The sequence below is a fragment of the Panthera leo genome, chromosome A1 (assembly GCF_018350215.1).
Source record: "Panthera leo isolate Ple1 chromosome A1, P.leo_Ple1_pat1.1, whole genome shotgun sequence".
In the NCBI taxonomy this organism is placed as follows: domain Eukaryota; kingdom Metazoa; phylum Chordata; class Mammalia; order Carnivora; family Felidae; genus Panthera; species Panthera leo.
Genome location: NC_056679.1, coordinates 49778819 through 49806392, shown reverse-complemented (window position 1 = coordinate 49806392; position 27574 = coordinate 49778819). Strand labels below are relative to the sequence as shown.

Here is a 27574-nt window from a genome sequence, read left to right as displayed (position 1 = left end):
ATTAAAAAAAAATTTTTTTTTAAGATCATTTGTTTGGGCTAAATGCTCTCACATCTCTACAAACCATTCAGTACTTCATAGGCACACTTCCTACCTAATGCTTATCCTGACTTGTGGAGCTTACAACGGACAAAGTTATTTCACTGCAAACCTCTAGATAGTCCATACTCCTAGCTAGGGTAGTAGCTTTAAGATCACATACATCTAACCATCATTTCCCCCCTCCATTTTCTGAATGAGTTAGAACACATTTAAATTTTACAGTTTTCAAATTAATATAATTTCCTAACATTGGCCAATTAGAGTGACCACATGGTTTACAAGAATTAGTTTAAACATTATTTGGCAATGGCACTTCTAAATGTGACATCAGAAGAGGACAACTAACACCCCCTTAAACTTTATTTGGCCCTTCTTCATATGCCTGTTCTGCTGTGTATCAGGTAGAACCACATGAAATTGACATTTCTATAAGTCACAAATGCTTGAATATCAATAACTTCAGCTGGTTCAACTTAACAACATTGCTCTAAGACAAAAAAAAAAAAAAAGTGTGAACATCTATCAAAAGAGCTGATGAGATATAGGCTGTTATATACATGGCCATCTTCCTAGCAAGAACTTATATTTACGCAAAGTTTGATAGTTTATAAAAACCTTAATATATATATTATGGAACTTTGCAACTCTGTGAGTTAGGCAGATCAGATATGCTGATTTCCACTTCATGGATGAGAAAATAAGGCTCAGATGTTAAATCAATTGCTCAAATGTCCAAAAGTAATGGGGCAAGAAATCAAACCTAAGCCCTTTGACTCTTGATATTTGCTGCAGACAACCTTCCTTTAAAAGGATAATCTAAGTCATCTAAATACAAGTACATATACTCCCAGTGTTTGCTTTGGGACAGATTCCGTAAATACCGATGTGGTAAGTGTCTAGATTGGAGTACTTAAGCCCTTTCAAAAACGTGGGTGCATACTCAAGTACATTCTTATAATTTATTTGCTCACTTCTACAACCTGCAATCTCACCCAAGACTTCATCTTTACATCCCACAGTCCTACCTCTCCCTTACCCACAAAGGTCACATACCTGGCTAACTGCACTCTGATCCACAGAAGGACAAAGCAGTATACCAAACATATGATGTAGGCCTCATACCATCAATCACGCCAGAAGCCTAGTTTACTTATGATAACCAAAATCTGGGACACGATTTTCAACAATATATTAACTAAATGTGAATGGCCCATGCATAACTCAACGTGATTGCAGTAATGTAATGACTCCACTTAAAGCTTAAAAGAAAAATTTGCTACTGCTTATATTTGTTCTACAAGCATCACTCTTTATTGATGAAAAAAAGAAAAAACTTATATTAACTTCTAAGCCAGGCAATTCCATATGTTAGAATACTCAGAGTAAGGGAGAGCTGGTGCAATGTAATACAGCTTCCTCCTCAACCACCCACCCCTACTGGCCCATCAAGAAATAACAGAATCTTTCTTGTTTACTAATTTAAAATAATATATATTTCACCAATGCTATCTTTAGATGCAGAGACTGATAATCCCTTCCTGCTGTCTGGTACTGTAGGGGTATCAATTTGCAGAGATCAAATCTCACTTGTTACCAAGAAAACAGATCTGTGACTAAGGTGGCCATGATGACAACTCACAACACACACATACACACCTTTGCTTTTGAAGAATGTTTTCAGCGCTTTAAATACTTACTCACACAACAGAACACCATTCTCTAGAGAAGCTCGAAAATCCTTTGTCTCAAAATTCTTCTCTGTTACTGCCTGAAAGACAGATTTAGGTATTAATGCTCTCTCAATAGGGGTTAATACACAAGTCAAATTCAGCACAAGATTAATTAATATGCATCTAATGTTATACTTGAAAGAAGTGCATATATCACCAAAAGTCGTTCCATTTAGGAAATTACATGTAGTTTTAAGTTACAAAGAGAGAGATTAACCATTTTAGCATGAGCAAATATAAAAAGAAAAAAAAAAACATAATGAGAGTTTTCTGTAATGTAACTATCTAATGGCTGATCACCAAAAGTTAGAAGCTAAATTTCCAGTATGTTTTCTGTAAAAATCCTATGGGCAACCTAGTTTACCAAGAATAAATAAAAATAGATTAAGATATAAACTTGAAATACCAACTATAGATGCATATCACTAATTTCAGTCCCATCCTTAAATTCCTCAAGTTTCATGGCAAAGCAAAACTGCAGAGGGCATGACTCTCCTGAAACAGATTTACGAAATGGTCCTGACTTGCATCATGAGCTCTTTACTGAAACATCGTAGGGAGAAGGCTATTAAATCCCAACAGAGAGACAAAAGAAAGACATGGAAGATGGTACATATTTTAAACAGACAATTCCTCCCTTAAGGCTATAACATATGAACAGGCCACCTACAGTCACCACAACCAATGTTCCTTAGCGAAACCACCTGGAAAAATGTCTACAGATCTGGTCTCTTGAGGGTAGAGTAGTTGGGAGGAAAGTGGATCTTACGGAGGATATAGTAGCAGAGAAAATGGAGGCCACGGTGGGAAAAAGCTGGTCCAAGAACAACTCCCGAAACTGGCTCCCTAGCTAACGGTGCGGGAAGAGTACGCTACAATGGCAGTGATGCCAGCAGCCCTAGAGGTGCACCCGTCACCTGAAAGCAAGGGCCCTCACTCCACCTGCCACTGCAGGGGAAAATGCCATCTTGGAAATCTGACTCAGGAAGTCCCTAACCTTAAACCCTAAGTGAGCTATAAGGCTCCTGCTGTCCTTACCGCTGCTAGGTTTTCAGCCCACCTAGAGTCCCTGTATGCCTTCCGCATCTCTTCCATAATGCCCAACATTGCTATAGCTAGACATATTATCCGTTAAATGCAAAACAAGTTGTTTTTAGAATAAAAGTTAGTTTCTCATAAGCTGGTTCTATAAATATGGATGGGAGCCTGGGCCAGGAGGTAATACGCTCAAACACGAGAAGTAGATCCTTTCCTATACACAGCATTAATCTACAGAAGGCTACATTGCTGCATGAATTAAACATGTGCTGAGTGTCTCTGTTACAGACACTCACCTGGATACTGGGTCGAGATCTAAAGAAAAAAAATGCAAGAAGCTCTTCCCTTAAAGACCTCACAGTCACATAAGTAAACACAAAGTATAAAAATGCAATAAAACATATCTAAACAGATTGATACATTCCTTTGGGGGGAAAACCTTAAGTGGCCCATGGATTATCCCAGGTACCCCATGCAGCACAAACTCTCTTGAATTTCCCCCAAATAGATCCAAGACAAACTCAAGATAAGCATTGATCCCAACCAGGAAAAACACAGTAACATCTCATTTATCTGAAAACTCCTCTCCAAAGCCAAAAAGGCATAAAAAAGTCCCAAGAACATCCAAAACGGATGTCAAAGTCTATTCTGTCTAGTCATAGGACAGCCCCTCAGAGCCACCAATACTTGATTATCCACCATTGACACAATCTGGTGATTGAGGTTCCCAAATTAACCCAGATTAGAAGCAGTAAGTTACAAGAAAGAAAGGTTGTTCGTACTGACACATGCATAGCAGTGAAGACAGTCAACAGTCCTGGATGGGGCCAATCAAGAGGGCATGGCAGCAAATGATGGAATGGAAAGAGAAAGGGCTCATGTCAGACAAAAGTATGTTCATATCCCACTTTCATTACCTAAGAGCTGTGTGACCTTAAGCAAGTTAAATAACCTTTCTGAACCCGTCTACTCATCTCAAACAAGGAAAATAGCACCTGCTTATTAGCTTATAATGGCCAAGAGGCTGTGCAATCAAAAACTTGAGGGTAGCTAACAGCCATGAAGCTTAACCTCTTTACAGGCACTGACCTGCAAGTTAGCACTGTGACAACACACTCTGATAATTAACCCTCAAAGGAATATCTCTGCACCATACAGAAAGCTTAGTAACATTCAGAATATTAAGTAGAAATAATAAAATATACAGACATATTCAGAAAACCCAACTATCCAGAATGGTTTATTTCCCCACAAAGACTATAGAAAGCAAAATTCATGGTATGTAGATTTCAGACCACACCCATCCATGTCAAAATATTAGTGTATTCTTGTATATATATGTGTATATCTATAATATTTTCAAAATCTAAATATTGATAATATAAAACCAGACTCCATTTATACTGTATTTATAAAGAAAACAGATATATAAAAGATAAACAAAGATTTTTAAGTAAGAGTCCATAAATTAAGGACATGGGAATCTGGCATTCTCTGTACATGACTGAAGGTATTATAAAACCATACCACCATTCTAGAAGGCAACTTGGGATATGTATTTGAAGTCTTAAATATGCATACTCTGAGGCACACCAAGTGCAGATCCAGGAATTTATACTACAACAGCAGGACAAGAACACAAAGACATGACAGGATTGTTTCACAGCATTATGTGTAACAGCAACAATTATAAACATCCTAAATGCCCAATAAGAAATTTGTTAAATTAGGATACAACCACAAAACAGAAAACTACATGAAATTTAAACTCATGTCATGAAAGTAGATTACTTGTAAAGAATACTTAATGTAGGGGCGCCTGGGCAGCTCAGTTGGTTAAGCTTCCAACTCTTGATTTCAGCTCAGGTCATGATCCCAGGGTCGTGGGATCAAGCCCCACATCAGGCTCTGCACTGAGCATGGAGCCCTCTTAAGATTCATTCTCTCTCTCTGTGTCTCTCCTTCCTTCCCTCCCTCCAACCCCTGCCCCACTCACATGCGTTGTCTCTAAAATTAAAAAAAATTTTAATTTAATTTAAAAAAGAATACTTAATGTATTAATTACAACTTCCTAGAAAATTACAGAACCATCCACATGCAACCAAAAACCTACAGCATTTTGTAAGTACTCAGCAAGAAAGTATTCCAACTGCATCATACACTAAATGTTCTTAAACTAAAAAAATTAACTTGTCTTCCAATCTATATTTAGATTTTTTTTAATCTAAATTAGTGTATTTCACCATGTAATATGCCCTTTAAGATAATCCTCCACTCTTGTGGGTGTAATAGGTAACTCTGTAAGTTAAACATGTTCCATTAATTTTTTTATTATGTTCCTGGATAAAAGAAAACTGAGTCTTAATATACAATGATTATGTGTGCGAGAGAGACAAAGAAAGCAAATACGGTACTTGAAATGAAAAATGAAAAATTATCTTTAAGTGGTTTAAGAGATTCTCTGGATATTTTCATGAACATTACAAATTATTCATACTGTATATGCTAGCTACCCCAACCTCAGTAATTCAAAACATCTGTTTATTGTAAAGTACAAATTTTTAATTAGCAAATTATATATCCATGTAAATATAAAGTCATCTAAGGCCCATCCTAGGGGACTAAAACAAAAAAGTTTTCCCTAGCGTTTTAAACCACAAAAAGAAAGCGTAAATTTATAGCAGAGATGTTTGGTCTACAGGACTACCTGGGCCACATTCTTTAAGAAACATACAATATGGTATCTACCGTTCCCAGTGAGGCCAGCTCAGGAATCCCTGACCTGCCATTTTCTACCTGTAACTCTGGACAAGCCAGATTAACTTTCTTAATGTTCTCATCTGTGCCATGGAGACACAAAGTACCCTCCCTCATAGGGTGACTGAGAATTAAATGAGATAAAATGTATAAAACACTCAACCCTTGCCTCAGGAGGAGCACTGACAAACGTTAGCTAGTGTAATTAGCCATTACCATCCATCTGTAGAATGAAGACAAGAAGTTTCATCTTATCCAACAAACAAAAGTCTGTTTTGCCAGACATGACATCCTTTAATTAAAGGAAGAGACTGATTTACTACATTATAAAAATCCACTAAACTACCTTCTGTATACTGGAAAGCGTAAATATTGTAGAAACCTGTAAAGGAACTCAAATTACAGTGAAGGCAGCTTGTTAAAACAATTAAATCATACTTTAAAATATAAACCCATCCTTATTTTAAGAAAGATTCAGTGTACAGAAATTCCAGAATTTTGAAAGAACAAACTAGAAGTTCTAATCTAACAATTACTATTGTGTTCAATAATTTTGAACCTTACTCATTAGTAAATTATTTGAGGTGTGATACATTTTACGTAATGAGGTTGTGATTCATAGGAGCTAAATAAATAAAGACTACGTGTTTCCCTCATAAGCTAACAGAAGTCAACACAAACGAGTAATAATCACTGCGTAGTTACAGTCACACCTTGCCTTCTATAAAAACTTGGGTTTTTTCTACTTTTTTGTGCCCCTTTCCATATTTCCCTAATGCAGCTAAATAAAACCATTACCTGAACTAACCTGAGAGGTACATCAGACAAAAAGGCCTGGGGTTTAACCCTGGACCCATCTCAACGGACACACTTTTGACAAGCCACTGCTCAGTCCCCTGATTGAAACAAAAACAAAAAACACTGATACTTGCCCTATCTACTTCACAGCACACAAATGATATGTAGAAATACATGAGCCCTCTAAAAAACAAACAAACAACAACAACAACAAAAACCCAAACAAACAAAAAGACTACACACTAGAGTCCAGGCTAGTGCCTCTTCCAGCGTGCGTCCCGTGTGCTGACTGGCCATCCTATTGGAAAGTAGCTAAGAAGAAACAGGACCAAGCAGGAAGCTCTTGGGTGAGAAGCTTCCTATGAAAGTTAATTACTCTCCAGAGCATATTAAGGGTGGAGCGACAGGCCAAAAGCAGACTCCACATAAACACCACTGCCAAACCTGTCTTACCACCCATAGCCTTCAGAGAAGCCCACGATAGGAACTTTTCAAAGGGCATATTTTGTGAAAGAAAATATCAGCTAAGTATACAGGCAATAAGTACAAGTTCACAAGTTTCAAAAAAAGCCATTTCTTTTGCTATGAAATGTATTAATTTAATAAACAAATGGGAGCTACCTTCACACCCTCTATTGTCTCCTTTATGGTTTTATTTTAATCCTACGGCTGGATGAGATTTGCCACAAAATGTGAGCAACACGCTTCTCTAACGCTCCATCATCTCTCCATTCCAATCCTGACCACATAATCCACATGACTTAAATCCCAAACATTCTGGGAACTTCTCAAAGACCACTTCATACCAGACTGGTTATCAGCAAAATATCCACTAATGCAAGTCAGCAGACACTCATCTCGTTTAAATTTTTCAATTCCTTTCAAACAGCCATGTAAAAGATGTTTAGAATCCAAAAATGGCTCTCAAATCATATTTTTGTGTGAATCACAGTATAAAAACATAGTGCCCATTTAAGTTGTTTTAAAAGAGGGAAAGTGATGTTTGCAACAAAAACTAGGCCATGAGCTTCTGATGGTCTCATAACTGGTTCCAAATGGAGTTACATATTAACTGGTTGATCAACTACTAGATCATATTTAAGATACACATATGATCATCATCATGCCAATCATTTCAACCTAAGTAACGCAAAAAACAAAACAAAACAGAACAAAAACAAAACCCAAGGAACATTTACCACCAGAAGTCACTGTGGAACACAGGACACACATCATGAAACAATTCACAAAAGATGGGTCTGCCCTAATTTTTCCATTCAAGGGAATGACTGAGTGCTCGCCTTCAAATGAGAGAGCCCATATCAGGCATTGTTTCCACAGCCAGAAGCCCCAGGCCAGCGCACATCAAGGACCTGTCCTGCTTTTCAGTCAATTTCTAAAGCTGTCAAAGAATTAAAAACACCTCTCTCTCCTTTCTTCCATTAAAAATCGGGTTTTTAAATTTTTTTTAATGTTTATTTTTGAGAGAGAGAGAGACAGAGACAGCGTGAGCAGGAGAGGGGCAGAGAGAGAGAGAGTCACACACAGAATCCGAAGCAGGCTCCAGGCTCTGAGCTGTCAGCACAGAGCCTGACATGAGACTCGAACCCACAAACCACAAGATCATGACCTGAGCAGAAGTCGGACGCTCAACCGATTGAGCCACCCAGGCACCCCCATTAAAATTCATTTTTGAAGGGGGGCACCTGGGTGGCTTAGTCGGTTAAGCGTCTGACTTCAGCTCAGGTCATGAACTTATGGTTCATGAGTTGGAGCCCCGTGTCGGGCTCTGTGCTGACAGCTCAGAGCCTGGAGCCTGCTTCCAATTCTGTGTCTCCCTCTCTCTCTTCCCTTCCCCTGCCCGTGCTGTGTCTCTCTCTGTCTCAAAAATAAATAAACATAAAAAAATTTTTTTAACTCATTTTTGAAGCAACTGCTACATGATCCCGACAACTCCACAATACAGGTCCAATTTTAATATCCCATTAGTTGTCTCTATCATGGTTAATGATACAATAACTTTGACAGATCTTACTGGTCACACATGCCAAAAACTTACAAACACAAGGACTGAGGTGCACAATCAAAAGCATTAGGTAGAAACTAAACATAATTTAAATAAAACAAATGTCTACCTCCTAGCTCCTTTCCTGGAGTAAAATTATTGAAAAGGTTATTCACATTGTTAGAGAAGCCAGTTCTTCCTAAAAGGATGGGCCCTGTTCTTTTGAAACTACCCTAATACTGTGTCCCAAATAGAAAGGAACTTGGAGACAAAGAAGATGAGACTGGAACCTTAGGCTCCTTTGTATAATCAAGAGTGACTCTCTGATTGTCCCCAGGCCTCAGTCTTCTCTGCTGTGAATCAGGTACCCAACACTTACTCTGCTTACTTTGTGCACAATCTCCCTTCATTGGTGCAGTAACCCTATGTGATAGGAGCTCTTAGCCCATTTTTACGTGAGGAAACTAAGTTACAATATGGTTGCTTGGGTTGAGATCCAGGTCAGTAAGTAGCTCCCTACCTAACAGGAGTTGAGAATCAAGTCCCAATGTCTATCATTTACCACAGCATGGAGTGAACTCTACAATGTAATCAGGAACCTATGCCCTGGCCATGCCAGTCTACACCGCACAGTCTCCAGGGCAGAACTGTCTTACCCAACTTCCCATTGGTTGAAATACAGTGTACACATACTAGTCACTTATGTGAAATTTACTTATTACTCTTCCTTTGAGTATTTACACTACGAACATTTTAAGCAAAATAGAACAAGACCAAAACAAAACAAAAACAAACAGATGGTTACATTTCAAGTGCGTGGGGTAGGGGGTGATGGGAGGGGGGGTGGGGAGTGTTTTGGAGGAAGAAACTGCCTCAATTCCTGATATCACTTTATTAAAGCAGACTTCTACTGCACAAGAGTTAACCCATTCTAGTTTTGTCAACAGTTTAAGGATAAACACAAGGATCTATGAAAACATATCACTCTAGTGATACACCTTTTCAAAAGGGAATATTCCTGTACAGGAGTGCTGACTTGAAGGGGCACATGCACCCCAATGCTTATAGCAGCGCTATCAACAATAGCCAAATTATGGGAAGAGCCCAAATGTCCATCAACTGATGAATGGATTAAGAGCATGTGGTGTACGTATATAATGGAATACTACTCGGCGATGAAAAAGAATCAGATCTTGCCATTTGCCATAACATAAATGGAACTGGAGGATGTTATGCTAAGCGAAATAAGTCAATCAGAGAAAGACAGATATCACATGATTTCACTCATATGTGGAATTTGAGAAACTTATCAGATGATCATAGGGGAAGGGAAAGAAAAAAACAAGATAAAAGCAGAGAGGGAGGCAAACCATTAGAGATTCTTAAATCCAGGGAACAAACTAGAAGGTTTGATGGGGGTGGCAGAGTAGGTTGGGTGGGGAAAGTGGGCGATAGGCAGTAAGGAGGGTGCTTGTTGGGATAAGCATTAGGTGTTATATGTAAGTACTGAATCATTGGATTCTACTCCTGAAGCCAAGATTACACTGTATGTTAACTAACCTGAGAATTAAAAAAAAAAAAAAAAAAAAAAAAAACAATTTAAAGGGAATATTCCTGGACGAAATGTTAAAAATTGAGAACTTGTCACCACTATGGATTTGCTACCTGAAATTTTATCCAGACTAAACAATATGTTTTAATTTAACTTTCCATTTAAACTATTTCTTAATTTTAACAGAGATACTAAGAAAGTACCCAGTTATTCGCTCAAAAATCATGTAATGACAGTTGCTATGCACATACCTGGCACGGCGCTTGGCACTAGGAATATAAAAAGTTGAGATGAAGCAATTCTCGGAAATCCCTCTTTAAAAATCTAACCCTGTTTTGAAATGCATACCCAAAATGCTATTTTAAGCCGGGCATCTCTCTAAAATGTGATTAGCCCTCTGAATTACAGCATGTTCTTGGTTAACTTATATGGTATATTCAGCAAATAATATTGCTTTAAGCAACATAATTCTCAAGTCACTGGCCTCTCTTAAGATTTGGCATCATACTACATAATATCCTGGAGTATACTAGGACTGTTTTTGCCAATACTAATATCACTTGATAGCCAATCCAAAGCTAACTCTCAGTCTTCCAAAATAGTGGTAATCAGAATTGCACAGATCACCGAATTCTAAATGGAATCCAAGAGTCTCCGAATGGTCAAAAATCGAAACCTTTTTCCTGCCCCCATGGTTCCCTTAAGCCCTGAGTCTCAGTGGTTCACATAAGGTACACCTCCCACTTCGCCTTCTCTTGGGAAGGACCCACGGGCCCTCATAAAGCCAGGAAGGAAAAAGAGCAAAATGCAAAGCTCCCAGTTGCATTCCCAGATAATTAAGAGCCAACTATCATTATAAACACTCAAAATTCTCACTCAATCATCATCAGGCCAAATGTCAACTATACTCAGATTTAGAAGTGCAAAAAAAATGAGTTTAAACATAATTTCTGCTCCAGAAGAGGCCACTTCCCTATACGATTACTAACTCTTAGGATACAGTCTCAAATAATCTTGGCTTAACCAATTATTAATAAGCCAAAAATGAAAAGCAACTGGAAAGAACTAAATAAAACCAAGGGAAGAGGAAGATTTGCTTCAGGGCTGACCATTTATGTGCCAGGTTTCATCTAGATACCAAATCCAAGAGAACCTGTCAGCAGCTAGTTAAGTTCACTGAAAACATCACACACACATGTGCTCAGGTTTTACAGCTATACTTTGTTCAGTTACCAATCACAAAAACTACTTCCAAAGGGTAAAGTATAAAGTACATTTTGTCTATAGATACAGGTTCATACTCCAATTTATGCTGTTGCAGACAATAAGGAAAATATTCCAAGGGAAAAAAAAGTCTACAAAAAGCCTAGCCTAGTATATAAATTATTAGTTTTTTCCAGATCAAGGAGTTTTCAAATAACTAGCACACAAGGCACACATAGATGTGAACATCCATTATCAGGATATTTTAAGTATAGTTCAAATGCTTAATATAATCATGGGTTGTCAAGAGTCAAGAGATGTTCTTTTTTCCAGAAGTGTCTCACATACACATTAGCAAGTCTCAACAATTATCTGCTTATCTCCCAGAGAATTACTCTGAGAGTCATCACTGTGGGAAACATTCATTTGGGGAAATAGTGTGTCTATATTACAGGTAGGAGTCACTACTTATTTTATATGAACTTCAAATTGATAGTTACATCCCCTGGCACCAATGATATGCTTTAGTCGCCTGTGTAAGTTTGGTATTAAGGAATGGAGCTGAGGTGAGCACTAACACAGGAGTTCCCTAAATGATTCTTGATGGATTCCTATTGCAAGCTAACACTTCAGTCCTTCTGACCCACTTGTCAATCTTCCTTCCACTCAGCAATGAATTTCTAGGAAACAAGAGACAGTTATAATATATTCCTAAGCATATACCCAAGAGAAATAAAAACATGCCCACACAAAATCTTATATATGAATGTTCACAGCAGCATTACTTATATTAGCCAAAGAATAAAAAAAATCCAAATGTTCACCAATGGATGAATGAATAAATAGAATACAGCATAACCATACAGTGGAGTATCATTCAGCCATAAAATGGAACAAAGTACTAACACATGATACAACATGGAGAAACCCTGAAAAACACAGAGCTAAAGGAAAAGAGCCAGACACAAAAAAATTACATATTGTGTGATTCCATTTTATGTGAAATGTCCAGAATAGGCAAATCCAGAGAGACAGAAAGTAGATTAGCGGTTGCCAGAAGGTTAGGGGAAGAGAAGAATGGGGAGTGACCGTTAATGTGTATAAGGTTTCTTTTGAAGGATGACAATATTCTGAAATTAAACAGTGGTGATGGTTGCACAACTCTGTGAATACACCAAACAACAACAATGAATTTTATACTTTAAAAAGTGAATTGTATATGAATTATAGCTCAATAAATACGCTCTTTAAAAAAAAATTGTACACCTAGAAATTTGTGCATTTTACTGAAAGTTAATACAGATGACTCTTAAAAAGATGGTTCTAAAAGGCCTTAGACACTATCCATACCCTATAAACAAAAGACAATCAATATGAGTTAAGCCAATAAAGTAATTTCTGTACTCTAAATGCCCACCTCCCTTAAAAAGTTACATGTAATTTCACAGAAATAGGTCTAAGCTTCCAAAGTGGAGTTTCCTCTACCTGACACAGAAATGTTTGAGTATTAAATTATGATTTTTCCTTTTACATAATAGTATCTATCTTTTGGTTTTTAAATATGTCATCTTTGCATTGTATCTAAATAATGCCACAACCCTAAGTTTTCTTATGTGCATCTATGCCCTTTTTAGATAATTTGCTTTACTTATATGGTTTCAAAGCAGAACACACACTTAGAATGCAACAAAGAGGGCCACAGCAAATGAGCTTATACACTTCCACATTAACTCCTGCTGTAAAGTAATTACAGTCCCAACAACAGAATGGTTAGGAAATCAGTTTTCCTCAAACAACCTGCAGGAACAAAGTTTCCCCTAGATTCTCTCCATAGCCTTAACAGATCTTAACAAAGCTTCCAGTTTATTCATGTCAAAAGTAAATATGCTTGGGTGCCTCAGTTGATTAAGTGCCCAACTCTTGGTTTCTGCTCAGGTTCTGATCTCACAGCTCCGAGATCAGGCCCTGCATCGGGCTCGGTGCTGACAGCTCGGAGCCTGCTTGGGATTCTCTCTCTCCCTCTCTCTCTGCCCATCCCTGCCCCCAAAGTAAATTTTTAAAAAGTAGATATTCTGATGGCTCCATAACATACCTACTTATTAGTTTAAAAAGTCCTTGACTGGAGCGCCTGGGTGGTGTAGTCAGTTAAGCGTCCAACTTTGGTTGTCATGATCTCACTGCTCATGAGTTTGAGCCCCACATCAGGCTCTGAGCTCACAGCTGGGAGCCTGGAGCTTGCTTCGGATTCTGTTTCTCCCCCTCTCTCTGCCCCTCCCCTGCTTGTGCACTCTCTCTTTCTCTCTCTCTCTCAAAAATAAATAAACCTTAAAAAAAAAAGAAAGTCCTTGACTAATAATTTCATTTCTCTTTATTGGAATCCTGTGTTTCAAGGCTACAAAGGTTGAAGCACTGAGAATAATTTTTTAATGCTATTCTGATATATTGAGACATAAAAAGAGTGGTATGTGTGTTCCCTTTTAGGGAAACAGAGGGAAGACTCTGCCCCAAAGAATGAATGAGATTGTTTTACTCAAAAAAATTATCGGTGATCTTAAGAACTGGACCTCAGGAAGTCAGCATGACTTCCCTCAAGCAGTATTGATGGCTCCTTCTGCCCCACTGCCCCGTTTACCTCCTGACATTCACAGCACCTAATGGCAAATGTGTATTCGCGTTTATGACTCACCTACCAGCCTAAGTTCCTAAAGGAGATTATCACAGCCCATAAGCTGACTCCAACCTGTAGACATGTTTTGTTTGGCCCACACAACATGTTGAAGTTGGGAAACAGAAAACAAAGTTCTGGATTGCTAACTTCTCTTTAAAAAAGAAACCATCTGACCACACTGGGCATGCATTACCTCCCAGCCCCAACAGGCTGCCCCTGAGTCCATGACAGGCCGGGGGGAGTACACTCTCTCCAGACAGTGACAACCCTATGCTGCCATATCAGCTGACCTCTGCCCTTTCTCATTCATATACACAACCTGGCTGGCCCCTGCAGGCATGTCCCTTTGAACCTACGTGAGGTTTTTCATTTTATCCTCAAGGCCTAGGACAACTCCTGCCCTGTAGGAAGGACTCTTGCTTGTGGACTCAGAATTTAGCCTGTAGAAGAATCACCTATGGTGCTTGTAGAACAACCCAGGCCTTTCCCTAAGAAGTCCTGATTCAAACTGCCAGCGTCGACACCCAGAAGTTCACCATTTTTAGAAGCACCTTTACTGAGTCTTGCCAAGAATGGTCTCAGATAAACATGGTTTTACTATGAAACCATGGGGTTCTTATGAGTCTTGATTTCCTTATAAGAAAAAGAATGAGGGTGCACTGAGTGGCTCAGTGGGTTAAGCATCCCATTCTTGATTTCAGCTCAGGTCATGATCTCATGGTTCACGAGTTCCAGCCCGTCAGGCTCTATGCTGATAGCACAGAGTCGGCTTGGGATCCTTTCTCTCCCTCTCTCTCCCTCTGCCACTCCCCACTTGTGTTCTTTCTCTCTCTCAAAATAAATAAATAAATAAACTTTAAAAAAGAAAAGAATAGATAAGAGAAGAAAAAGCATTTGTAATAAATCACCACAGCTTCTCCCAGCTCCAAATGCTTTGGCTCTTTATTGGAAGTCTAAGGAAAACAAGTGGGAAATTAGTTCCTGTTCTCTGCTACCCCCTGCTGGCATGTTCTTGGTAGGGTAAAGGTATAAACCAGCCCAGGAAATACTGTCCTCTTTTTTTCATTGTTTTAATGGGGTTTTTTTGTTTTGTTTTTTTTTTGAGAGACAGAGACGGAGTGCGAGTGGGGTAGGGGCAGAGAGTGAGGGATACACAGAATCCGAAGCAGTCTCCAGGCTTTGAGCTGTCAGCACAGAGCCCGACACTGGGTTCAAACCCACAAACTGCAAGTTCATGACCTGAACCAAAGTCAGCCACTTAACCGACTGGGCCACCCAGGCGCCCCCAGTGTCCTCTATTTTTAATGGCTAGATCCAAGTACATAAAAAATACAACAAAATACTTTAACACAAAACCAAGATACATTTGGTGAAAAGGAAAAATAAATACCTTATAATTTTATTTATCAATTATACCTCAATAAAGCTGATTGTTTTTTAAATGTTAATATCACAAGTTTGTCTCCTTTGTTAATTCTATAAGAGCTTCTGGATGTGTTTCTATAAAACTGACTTTGAAACGCACAAATATATGCTGAGACTTTTAGTGGAAATATTTGCACATTAAAGTATGCAGTCTGTATAACTGTAGATTTGGGGCCTACTCATGGAACAAATTTCTACCACAATAAAATGCTCCAGAATGGACTTATCTGCACTTCTAGAGAAAGCAAACCCCAGATACAGAAAATGTTCTAGGCCAAACATATAATTCACCTTGATTGGGTGAGATTTCCATGATTCCTCCTCTCAATGGTCAGGATGTCTACTCTCTCATCTGATATCGTACCAGGGAGCACATCGTACCAGGGAGCACAAGAATCTGCGTCCTATGAGACTTCTGGGTTTAGTTTACAGATGGATTCTGCTCTCCAAGCCTAGAACTACACTCCAGAAGGGAGATAATACAGGCTGACAGCCAATCATAACAAACTGAAGACCTCTGCCTGGGTGTTCAGGCAAAACTCAGGAGGATCCATAGCAGAGAGCAGTTGGGTGTGACAGGATGTGTGGGAGGCAGGCAAGCATGGTTAATCTGGAAGCTTTCTCATGATTACTTCACCCTCCTCGAAACTGTGAAGCTTAACCTGCCAACCACTCCCTCCTTCAAATTCTTCTTCAGCTCACCTACTCAGAGCTCTTCCTCCACCTTCTAAACTTTGTTCATTCCAATATAAACTCCAAGCAGGTCGTCCTACGTGTACAACTCAGGTCCTACCTGGGACGTCCCTCTGGCCCCACATTCATGGCTCCCAGTTGAGCATTTCCTCTTGAGCACGCTTATATCACCACAGAGCCAGCATGTAAAATAGACCTCACCCTCTCACCCAACACTCAACTGCCACACCTCAATTCACTATTGAAATCATGATACCAACATTCTCCCAGATACCCAGACTCAAAGCATCAGAATGTACCTTCCCTGTCCATCCAGGTCTGCGTACTTCTCTCCACCAAGGTCTAGCCTTCTTGTCTGGCAGATGTAACATTTCACTATCTCATACTGACTGCACTGCCTAAATTAACCTCCTTTGCATCTACTCTCCTTCAATGCCTGCCTATTGCTCCTTAAAAATCAAAATAAGCTTTTTGTCACAAAAAAACACTGCTCAAAATCTTCCAAAGGTCCATTTGGTCTATAGAATAAGGCCTTCCTGTCTGCCTTCAGCCTTTCTCCCCTGGATTCTCACACAGAAATCCTTGATTCTGCCTGAACACAAAAATTTCCATGTCCTCCAATATGTTCATCCCTCCATTAAAGTCAAATGTCTTCCCCAAACACTACTGCTCCACAAAGATTCCTTCTACCTCTACATCTTTGTGACACTGATTTTCTGATCCACTAACTCAGAGTTGAGCCATTCTGTCATTATGTAGTTACTTTTCTTCTGTGCTACACAGAAACTTTACTGAAGTGAGCAACTGACATCCAGGTTCTACACATCTTCTCTCTCCCTTCCCACTGAACACCAGTACTTGTAAGTAATAAGAAATAATTAACTTCCTCTAAAGCCAAAGGTTAAGAGAAAAGAGAAACTGTTGCTTGAGGTATTATAGAGAACGTTTAATTCAGATTCAGAGACTAAAAAAGCACACCTCAGGGGCGCCTGGGTGGCTTAGTCGGTTAAGTGTCCGACTTCGGCTCAGGTCATGATCTTGCAGCTCTTGAGTTCAAGCCCCACATCAGGCTCTGTGCTGACAGCTCAGAGCCTGGAGCCTGCTTCATATTCTGTGTCTTCCTCTCTCTCTACCTCTCCCCTGCTCATGCTCTCTCTCTCTCTCTCTCAAAATAAATAAACATTAAATTAAAAAAAAAAATTTTTAAGAGCACAGCTCAGGAAAAAGACTTTGACTTTCTGAAAAAAAAAAAAAAGTTAGGTATGATGAGATGGGGCAAGACCAGGCTACTGCCTGACATCCACAGAAGGCAGCCAGGAAAAGGAGAAGCTGGGCAAGCCAGCCAGCCTCACTGCCTCTCAGGCCACAACTCAGAAAGAAGAGTCCCAGATCAGACAGGTGGTACCTATGATGTGGAAAACACTCGGAGTGGCTGAGAGACCTACCCAATATCTTGAGGGAAAAGGGAAAAGCCAAGAGCCAGCATCAACTACCATTTTCCTCCCCTAACAGAGGATGATAGCTAGTCTACAACCTGGAACAGGGAATGGAGTCAGAAGATGGAAAAGCTGGAGGAGAAGGCAAACAGATTCAGTGAAGGTAGTCAGGAGGACTGGCAGTGCTGTATGAAATAATTATCATCCCCCATCAAAAGCAGAGCCAGATGGCAGCCACAGACAATGGGGACACACATAGGCGATATGAAATTTTGATGAATTCCTTAATGGCCACACAATGAAAGCCTCTTTTCCACAAACAAGCTAATAATAGAACAAATGTCAGTACTACACAAAAAAAAGACTTAAAATTGCCTTCATTATTTACCCAGCTGTATTTGTACATTTTTCAAAATGTGGTTGTTTAATAAGTGCTTTTGCTGATGAGAATGACCACTGTCTATGCCATGAAAACGAATGTTACTTTTTTGAACCCTAAGCTGATTCTCCAGATGACTGTATTAATAACCACAAAAGACCAGGTAATTCAGCTACCCATGCACTTGACCCAAAATGATAGCTCTGGCTATGAATGAGGAAGACTTGTACATGCCAGTTCCTAGCATCTCTATATGAGAAATTAAGCAAAGTTACAGCTACTATAAAAATGTAGGCTTAACCCTCAGAATGAGCAGACCAGATTACACAAGAGTGCCCACAGTGCCTTATTAACTCTAGCTTGTCTGGGAGAAATGCTCTGATCTACTTCACATTTACCTAAAAGGCCCTCTTTAATGATCTAATCAAAGTCTGAAGTCAAAATAAGACTGAAGGTTACCAGTGTTACCTGCCTTCTATAAGCCTTGACAAAATGCATTCAATCGCCTGGAGAGAGGTTATTCCCCAGGAAGACACTATTTGGAAAGGCACAGCCATTTGATATCTGGGATGAAGTGAAACTCCAGGTCAAAAGAGCTAAAATTGCCTGGCTAACCAGAGGGAACACGAATAGCTATATGCAAGCATGCAGGACCCTAAAGTAACTAGAGAAGAATTAGGTGATTGTAGAACTCCTGCAGGCCATAGGTAAGTAACCTTTTAAATAAGAGACACTGAGTGGGCTAACAGCCCTGAAATTTGCTGGTGTCTGTTGGCTTATGAGCCACTCCAAAGAACAAGGGTCCAGGCGGTCCACAGCTAGTGCAGACCAAGCAGACCTGAGCAGACTGTCAACAGCTGGGTTTTCCCAGGTAGGTGTGAGAGGACAACACAGCAAGTTTGAAGGCACGGTCAAGAAAGGGGCTTACTTTAGACTGTGCAGACTATGCTAAGCAAACAAGGGAGGGGAAGACAGGAGGCTGGTAAGAAGGAAGAAAGTAAAGAGGTGTTGACTAAGCAGGTTTAGCTGAAGCTGCAAGGTAAGACACCGAGCAGGCTGCAGAGTGAGACGCTGGGATGTAGCAATGCAAAAGTGAAGGCCTCTCACGAAATAACAACATCCAGGATTAGGACATCAAAAAAAGAGGCTGGAGTAGAAGTGAAAAGACATGGTTTTGGAGGTGAGAGGACTTGATCAGCCCTCCCTCCTGGTCCACAGTGTATCTATATGGCAGGGTTAGGGTGGAATAAAAATAGTGAGGCAGCAGCTCAAGGGCTCACTGAATAAAGAGGAACAAAAATAAGTCAGCATAGTAATGAGGAGGAGGGTACTGGATAGGTAAGCCCGTGGTATAAGGCATAGATATTTCTATGTACACTTTTCAGTTCGCCTGGAAGGGGCCACTGCTTCCAGCCCGGGGAGTATGCAGGGTGTGGGAAAGAGCAAAGTATACTGGGAAGGCTACAGGAGAAAAAGAGGACTAGGTCTCACATGAAAAGGAAGCAAAGAGAAGGCTCAGGAAGGGACAGAAGTTGATACCACAGAATTGTTCCAGAGGGCAGAGTGGAAAGGTCTGGGAGGAAGTATGGGCACCAGTCCAGGAGACCAAGTACTGAGCACCATGACCAAAATTCCTCCATCTTGGGCCCTAACAAAAGCTAACAGGAAGGACATGGAGGTCAGCTGGCTACAAAGATGACCTCTACATGATATTAAACATTTCCTATTACATTTAACAGTGAGTCAGGCCAAGACCGAACAAATCATGCATTTTTTCTTGTGATAAACCATTCCACATTTTGAAACTAAACTGAACAAACATCCTCTACCCAACACACACCCTGGAGACTGATGGGATGAATAATGCTTCAAACATTGGGTCATTAGGTCATAAACAGTGAGATATTTTGGCTATTTTCACATTACCTGAAGCAAAACTAATTTTTTAAAGCTTCTTAAAAACATTCTTCTGAGTCACAGTTTGGCTTAGAAAAACCTCCTAGTTTTGCTTAAAGAGCACATGTCAAACAGACTTATCAAAAGTTTTCATTTACTAAAATTAAACATCCAGTTTTAAGTGTAATTTTAAAGTAAATACTTACAAATGCAACATACAGACAATCCCTTACATATGAAGTATTATCAGAAAAAGTCATCATAGGGGCACCTAGGTGGCTCAGTCAGTTAAGTGTCGGACTTCGGCTCAGGTCATGATCTCACGGTTCGTGAGTTTAAGCCCTGTGTCATGCTCTGTTCTGACAGCTCAGAGTCTGGAGTCTGCTTCAGATTCTGTGTCTCCCTCTCTCTCTGCCCCACCCCCACTCTCACTCGCTCTCTCTAAAATAAATAAACATTAAAAACAATTTTTAAAAGAAATAAAATATTTTAATTATTATTCAGTCATTAGAAAATAATTGTTTAGCCATCCATTCACCAAATCACTCTGTGCATTTTCTTAGTCCTATGTTAAAGCAATACAGGAGATAAAATAATTTGCAAACCAAATTTTTTGGAAAAATACATCTTAAACCGGGGATAGGCAAACTAGAGCCTCGTGGCCAAACTGAGACCCACCATCTGTATTTATAAAGTTTTACTGGAACACAGATTCCAATCAGTAGCAATGAGATTTCTCACTAAATGGGCAGAGAAAACTGAGTAGTCCTAACAGAAATGTATGGTCCATAAAGCCTAAAATATTTACTATTCGGCTCATTACAGAAAAAGTTTGCCAACTTTTGTTATTGACAAATGACCAAGGATTTCATTTATTCATTCAAATACATTAGTGCCAAAATGCTGGGACAGATGCAAATGTACAGGAAAGACAGCATGCGCTGAGTATATTTCAAATACAGGACAAAATAAACAATAAAATACAGGCTTTGGCTCCTGGTGACAGTTCCAGAGGGCCTGCCAAGAGGCCCAGCATAGGCAGAATGGGCCATGGAAGACCTCAGCCAGGCCCACACTTTCCACAGAAAGGGTAACTCAGCACCTTCCCAGGACTTTGGTGGGAAAGGGTTGCTCGATCCCAACCCAACCAAAGTGAGAAGAGTAAGGATGCTCCCCACTGTGAAAATGGACCATGTTTACAATCATTCTATTCTGGAAAACACCTACAGTTTAAGGAAGTGTCAACAGGCTAGAAATCACATCTGGGACCTGAGCATTTTGTCCTGTGCCTGGGACCGAAGTGAAAATCTGCCCCCGGAGTTATAGACTTCTAGGTGTAGTAAAGCCACCAGGCAGAGAAAGTATACCTTTCTAGAGCTGTCTTCAAGATTTGAACTTTAAGAGAAGCTGTGGCGTGGACTGCTTCCTCTTGGCCTAAGTGAAATGATGTTGCCTTGAACTCTAAAGATGAAGCCTGAACTCACAGGAAGAGAAAGGTTGGGTAATTAGAAAACCAAATCTCAGATTTCTTTATAGACGGAGCAAAAACCAAAACAGAGGAAAATGTAAATGCATATGAAGCATGCCCTTCTGGAATTTCTTTAAATATGTGGAATCAATTTCAAGAATTGCAAAAAAACATTCCAAGCATAAAACCCCAACCTCAAGACTCAGGGGAAGGGAGAAAATACAAGTTGAAGAATGAAGGGCAATCTTTAAGCCAGGGGAAGAAGTGTATTCAAATTTTTGGAGTCAGTGATAGGTTTGAAGAAAAAAAGAGAATTGGTAAGTCAGGACTTCAAGAGCATAGACCAGGCTGTGGACAAGTAGAACAAGGAGAAGACCGAAGAACTCAGCAACCAGCTAGTTACCAGAGAGCTTGGTGTAAAAACTGTCAGAGCAGTTGCTAGCCGCAACTGTGTAAGAGCCAAAAAGGAGGCTGAGAATTCACAGGTTATTTAAGAAAAGAATAAATGCGTATGGAGATTTGAAGCAAAGAATAGATAGGAAACCAAAGCAAAATGGGATTTGGGACTTTTCAATCTAGCTGGGAGCTCCAAGTGCTCAATTTACTGAAAAGATCTTCTTGCTTATATTTAGTGTGTCATGAAATTGACAGAAGTAGCAAAAAGCAAGCATAAAAACTGGGAGCTAACTATGGAAACTTTTCAGTCTTTTTCTAAGGAGTTTATCCTAGTGAAATGAATGAAATGGTGCTGTTATTTGTCAAGAAATATAAGCATACACTAGGATTTTTAACACTTATATAGACCTACAGTATAAAATCCATTTCAGTTTTCATCCATTTGGCAGAGCATAGCCCATGAGCCTCCTATACTTTAATTCAGCTTAACAATGCTATCCTGGAATTTTAAGATTAGTGTTTGTTTTGATGAATCAGTCGTAAGTGCCAAGAGGGTCTCAATTGATAATGTCTTTGCAGATGACATAATTATCTTAATGTTATAAAAGTAACCATTAAATCTTTAACTGGGAGGCAGTGGGGTTAATATTTCAGTCATATGGTAAAATAAATAGGAATAGCAATTACATTTTACATTCCTTCACATATATTTCAATTAAAGAAAAATAAAATAAAACGTAAGTGCCACATAGACCTACGCACTAAAAGATGTAGAATAACTCTGCTTGGGGAGAAAGAAAAAGTTCCAGGGGGAAAAAAAGCCATTTTGTTGGGGTTAGGGAGAGAAAAGGGGGAAAGCACATAAAATCAGAACAAAGCTGTGTTCACTCCAGAGGCCATGCTCCTTTCCCACAATTCTCAGTGGTACTCTGAAACATGGAGTTCAACAAGTATTTGTTGAATGAATACTGCCCTCTGGTGGCTCAGAAGCACTATCCCTCATAAGGGCTTTCACCCAAATTACTGAAACTGTTCTAGAACTTTCCCAAGTCCTTTTCCTTCAAAACTTATGCATGCTTTATTCCAGTCACTTAAGACTGATAATAACAATGTGACCTAATATTTCTGACACAGCCAAGTATTAGCCCTCCCATAAAACCAACGGTCACTTTATACAAACATATCCTATAAAGAGTCACTAATAATAAATCCAGAATGGGAACAATACCCTTCATGCTGGCAGAACCTGTAGTATGTCCCTCATTCCCCCCACAGGATAACTAATTGCACATGTACTGCCTTCTTCTAAATGTTCTTCCAGTTCTTTCTCAGTAAGGATTTGTTTTTGATATTGTTTGCACAAATTTTGCCTAGATCCTTGTGTACACATTCTATTAGTCTGTCATATCTAAAACCCCCTCACACAAAGCCAACTTCAATGTATTTTATCCCTGGGGGGTGAGGGGAGGGTTTGATGAAGCCTCATTTTCCCTTCCTCATTTCCTCATTGACAGAACTGAGTCTCCAATTTCTTGTTATTTTTCACCCATTATTTCATACACATAATTATGGCTGATAAAGTTAACGGCCATATCATGACCCACAAAATGGAAGCCACCCCAGTGTTCTGCCCATGTCACAAATGTAAGCCTAAGAAAACCTGCACTTTCAGGAAACACTGATCGAGGAAACCTAACATACACTACTCACAACCCTCCGACTCAGCTTTAGTTACCTCACTTTACCCTAGATAATAAGACCTGCTAGCCTTACCAGGAAATCCTTGACCTCCAAGCCAAACACGCCCTGTTTCCATGTTGTTGCTTCTGATTCTCTATAAAACTCATTCTTAGTCCAAATCCCTCAGGAACAGTGCTCCCCTTCTTGTTAGGCACTGTATTCCCCCAACCCATGGATTGTTTTCCCTTGAAAAAATGATAAACTCATTACTAAATTGTATTATTTTTTGTCATTTGACATGGCTCACATATACTTCCTCTACATCTAAGCTGTAAAAAACGTCCTCTATCTTTTCTCATTCTTCAATGTTTGCATCAGTCAGCCACCACCACAGGCCTCCACAGAGCTATACATTCAAAGGTAAGCCTGAGAGGGGGTAGGGGTTAAGATGGCGGAGACATAGGGGAACCAGGATTTCTCTTGTCCCTCAAACACAGCTGTGTTGAGGACAGAACACTTGGAACACCCAGGAATTCCTTCTGGGGAGTGACAGAAAAATCTCCACACGTGGAGGGAGACAGCTTGGTGGGACAGAGGTGCATGTATGCAAACTGAGGGACATAAAACAGAGTGGGCACGGAGGGGAGGGATCCCCTTCTGTGGAGAGTCAAAGGAAGCCTGAAAGCATGGCTTTCATTTCAACGTGTTCTTCATGAGCCATTTGGCACAAACCATGAACAGCTGAGTACTGAGTTAGTTTCCATAAGATAAATCAAAGTAAATATTCCACAGGCTCTTCTGCTTCCTCTCCTTGACAGGGCCTGGAGGCCACCCAGGACAGGCAGATGAGAAGATTAAAATACACTGCCTGGCTTTCATCTTTTAATTGGTCTCTTTCTTTGGCATTCTTTTGGAAGACAATAGTGTGGGATGAGGCTTTAGTTTCCTTCCACTTTGTACAAACAGGAGTCAACTCTAGCTATACAGTGGAAAGACGCTCAAATATGTGGTGTGGTGGCCTCGTTCCCAGTGGCCAGCAGGGTTCACAGAAACTGCAAACCCAGGTTGCATCAAGTTCACATCTGCCTTTTACAGGATGTTTACCAAGTCTATGCAAAATGAAATAAAGGCAAATTCCACGGAAAATCGAAACCAAATGATACTCAGAGGCAAAACCTTTTCCCGTTATCTAACAAATTCTGGGGAAATTACCTGTAGGATAAAGGACTGCGAAGTTATGGAAAACATGCTTACAATTTCCACTATTGCTATTACACAATAATTTAAAAATAGCTGAAGTGGAATTTACCAGAGCTAATCCAATAAAGCCCAATGTCCTTGAAGATGAAGCCTTGAAGAGGCCTCTAAGATTTCCTAATAGCTGACATCCAAAGCTCTCTGTAAACTGTAAATCACTATATGCAAGATGAGAAAACTAAGTCTCTTCACTGAAAGAGATGAAGTAAAATGGTTACTGGAAAACAGACAGTATGTGGCAACGAGCTCAAGCTTTGGCTTAGACACATCTGTTGTCCCCTTCAGGCTCTGCCACCCGTGGCTATGTGAGAGTGTCTAATCCTCTCTTTTCCTCTCATATTGAACCACATTTTCATAAGAAGATTAGCTAATCTCATGCCCTACCCACAAGACTTTCTGCCTTCCATGGTAAAATTTTTTTAAAGGAAAAAAAAATGGCCAAGAATTTCAAAAGTTTGGATACATGAAAAATACTCTTTTCCACTACTGCATGCTGCCACTGGATAAATTTAAGATCTTGCTCATGGGTTTAAAAGTACTGGAGAAGAGGGGCGCCTGGGTGGTTCCATCGGTTGAGTGTCGGACTTCGGCTCAGGTCACGATCTCACAGCTTGTGAGTTTGAGCCCCGCGTCAGGCTCTGTACTGACAGCTCAGAGCCTGGAGCCTGCTTCAGATTCTGTGCCTCCCCCTCTCTCTGCCCCACCCCACTCGCATTCTGTCTCTGTCTCTCTCAAAAATAAATAAACATTAAAAACAAAACAGACAAAAAAAAGTACTGGAGAAGAATAGCTGAACAGGAATCTGTTAAGAAAAACAGACTCATATGACTGCATTAAATGACAATTAGTGCTGGGACACAACTTCTACTCTTTGAAAGACACTGTTAAGAGAGTTAAAAAAAAAAAAAAAACAACTCATGCCACTGAGAGAAATTTTTTGCAAAACATAACTGATAAAGGACTTCTTTCTAGAATATACAAACTCTAGAAAACAATCCAATTTAACAGATGGGCAAATAATCTCAACACTTCATCAGAGAAGATGTATGGATAACAAGCAAAGACGAGCTCAATATCAGTAGATAGTAAAGAGAAAAACTAAAGTTTTGATGTTTGGTTTCTACAGCTTTCAAGCCCTCAGCCCTCCTCTTTCCCTTCACCCCACATCTGGAAAACCTGATAAGAAAACCCATATGCACTATCTGTCCACTGGGACCAATGGAATTTTCAAACCTGCTGAGAAAATACAAGCCTGGCTGAAAAAAAAAGGGGGGTTCATCCAGGCTCCATCCCTCAACTACAGTAAAAGTCCCAATCTACCAAACTCTTCTTTACCATGTTTCGCTCCTGACAAAACTTAAGCTCTTCTCCTTAGTAAGTCCTCTTGCTATTCACTATATGAGTGATAAATTTGATTTCACATCCACTGATGGCTGTGTGTCATTGGTCCCGACATCCACAAATTCCTGGGGGAGAGGGGAGCTACTGCCTAGTGTCCAGCAGAAGATGCTGGGTGCTCAAATAAAACAATCAGGCATTAGGAAAATGCAGATTAAAACCAGTATATGATGCATGCCTACAAACATACTACTACTATATTGTAAAATGGCGAAAATTTTAAGAACTCCCATTAACAAGCATTGACAAGTGTGTCAAAGAACTGGAACTCTCTCACACTGCTGGTGGAAGTGCAAAATGGTACAGCCAAGGTGGAAAACAGTGTTTTGATAAAGTTAAACACACTTATGGTAAGACCCATCAATCCCATCCTCAGCACTTACTCAAGTGAAATAAAAAGCCTGTCATGAATATTCACAGTGACTTGATAACTGCCCCAAACTAGAAAGAACCCAAATGTCCTTCAAATGGAAATCAATAAACCATGGTATATCCACATTCCAGGGATGCTACTCAACTATAAAAAGGACTTAAGTACTGATACAGCCAACAATGCTGATAAGTCTTGAATGCATTATGCTAAGTAGAAAACAGCTGGACTCAAAAGGTTACAAATAGGATAATTCCACTTATAGGACATTACTGAAATGACAAAACCATAATAACCAGCAAGGACAGAAAACCCATCAGCAGTTGCCAGGGACAGGGGATGAGGAGCAAAGGGACTACAAATGGTACACAACAAAATTTGGTGGGGGGTGGGGGATGAAATGCTAAATCGTGACTGAGGTGGCACTCACCATTTCTCAGAAATCAGTATATTAGAAAGGATGAATTTCGGGGTCCTGGGTGACTCAGTCGGTTAAGCGTCTGACTTCGGCTCAGGACATGATCTCACAGACCATGCATTCCAGCCCCGCATCAGGCTCTGTGCTGACAGCTCAGAGCCTGGAGCCTGCTTCGGATTCTGTGTCTCCCTCTCTCTCTGCCCCTCCCTTGCTCACACACTGTCTCTGTCTCTCTCAAAAATAAACATAAATTTTTTTTTAATAAAAAACATTTAAAAAATAAATTAAAAAAAGGATTTCATTGTCAATCATACCTCAATTTAAAAAAAGACAACAATGCAAAATCAGTTGTCAGAAATGTTGCCATTATCCAAGCTAAAATACAATGATTCTTGTACTGAGAATTAGGGATCACAGGACTGTTTACTAATATTACAGATTTCCACCTCTGCCTCCATGCCTGAGTTGGGGGGTGGGAGCTGGGAATCTGCAGCATTAACAAACATCCTAGATTACTTTGATGCAGGTGATCCAAAGACTACACTTTGAGCTTGTTCCACAGCAGTATCATGGCAAAAGCTGATACAAATACCTTTCCATCATTTCTTCCTCTGAATAAGCCTTGTTAGTTTCCAAAGTTCAGCAACTCCAGCTGTTCTGCATATGACCCAGGATGTTACAAAGGCAGAAACAACTGTAAATAGAGGGAACAGGGCTTTCTCACTGGAGGGTGTGGGCATAATAAACATAATCAAATACAAAATGCTGTATAGAGTCTTTCCCAAACTTTAAGTTCTAAGAGAGTTATGGATTTCAGATAATCACCTGCTTAGTGTTCCTGAACGGTCTTACCAAGCTGGAAAGACAATAAGGAAATGAAAGTGACAGGTGAACATGGAACATGACCACAAAGGTTGGACCTTTGGTCCAAACATGGACCACATGACCAAAGAACATCCAAACCA

The 27574-nt window shown here is 39.8% G+C and overlaps 1 protein-coding gene and 1 pseudogene across 9 annotated transcripts in view; one reads left to right on the top strand and one right to left on the bottom strand.

Annotated features, from left to right (window-relative positions):
* LMO7 (LIM domain 7) overlaps window positions 1-27574 on the bottom strand; it is a 193405-nt gene that overhangs the window by 122844 nt on the left and 42987 nt on the right. For all 9 annotated transcript variants that reach the window (XM_042927995.1, XM_042928012.1, XM_042928031.1 and 6 more), the window contains one exon: window positions 1740-1810. In XM_042927995.1, coding sequence (XP_042783929.1) covers window positions 1740-1810 — 71 coding nt within the window. Of the gene's footprint in view, window positions 1-1739; window positions 1811-27574 lie in introns of those variants that run through there.
* On the top strand, window positions 20673-21698 carry LOC122224397 (annotated as a pseudogene).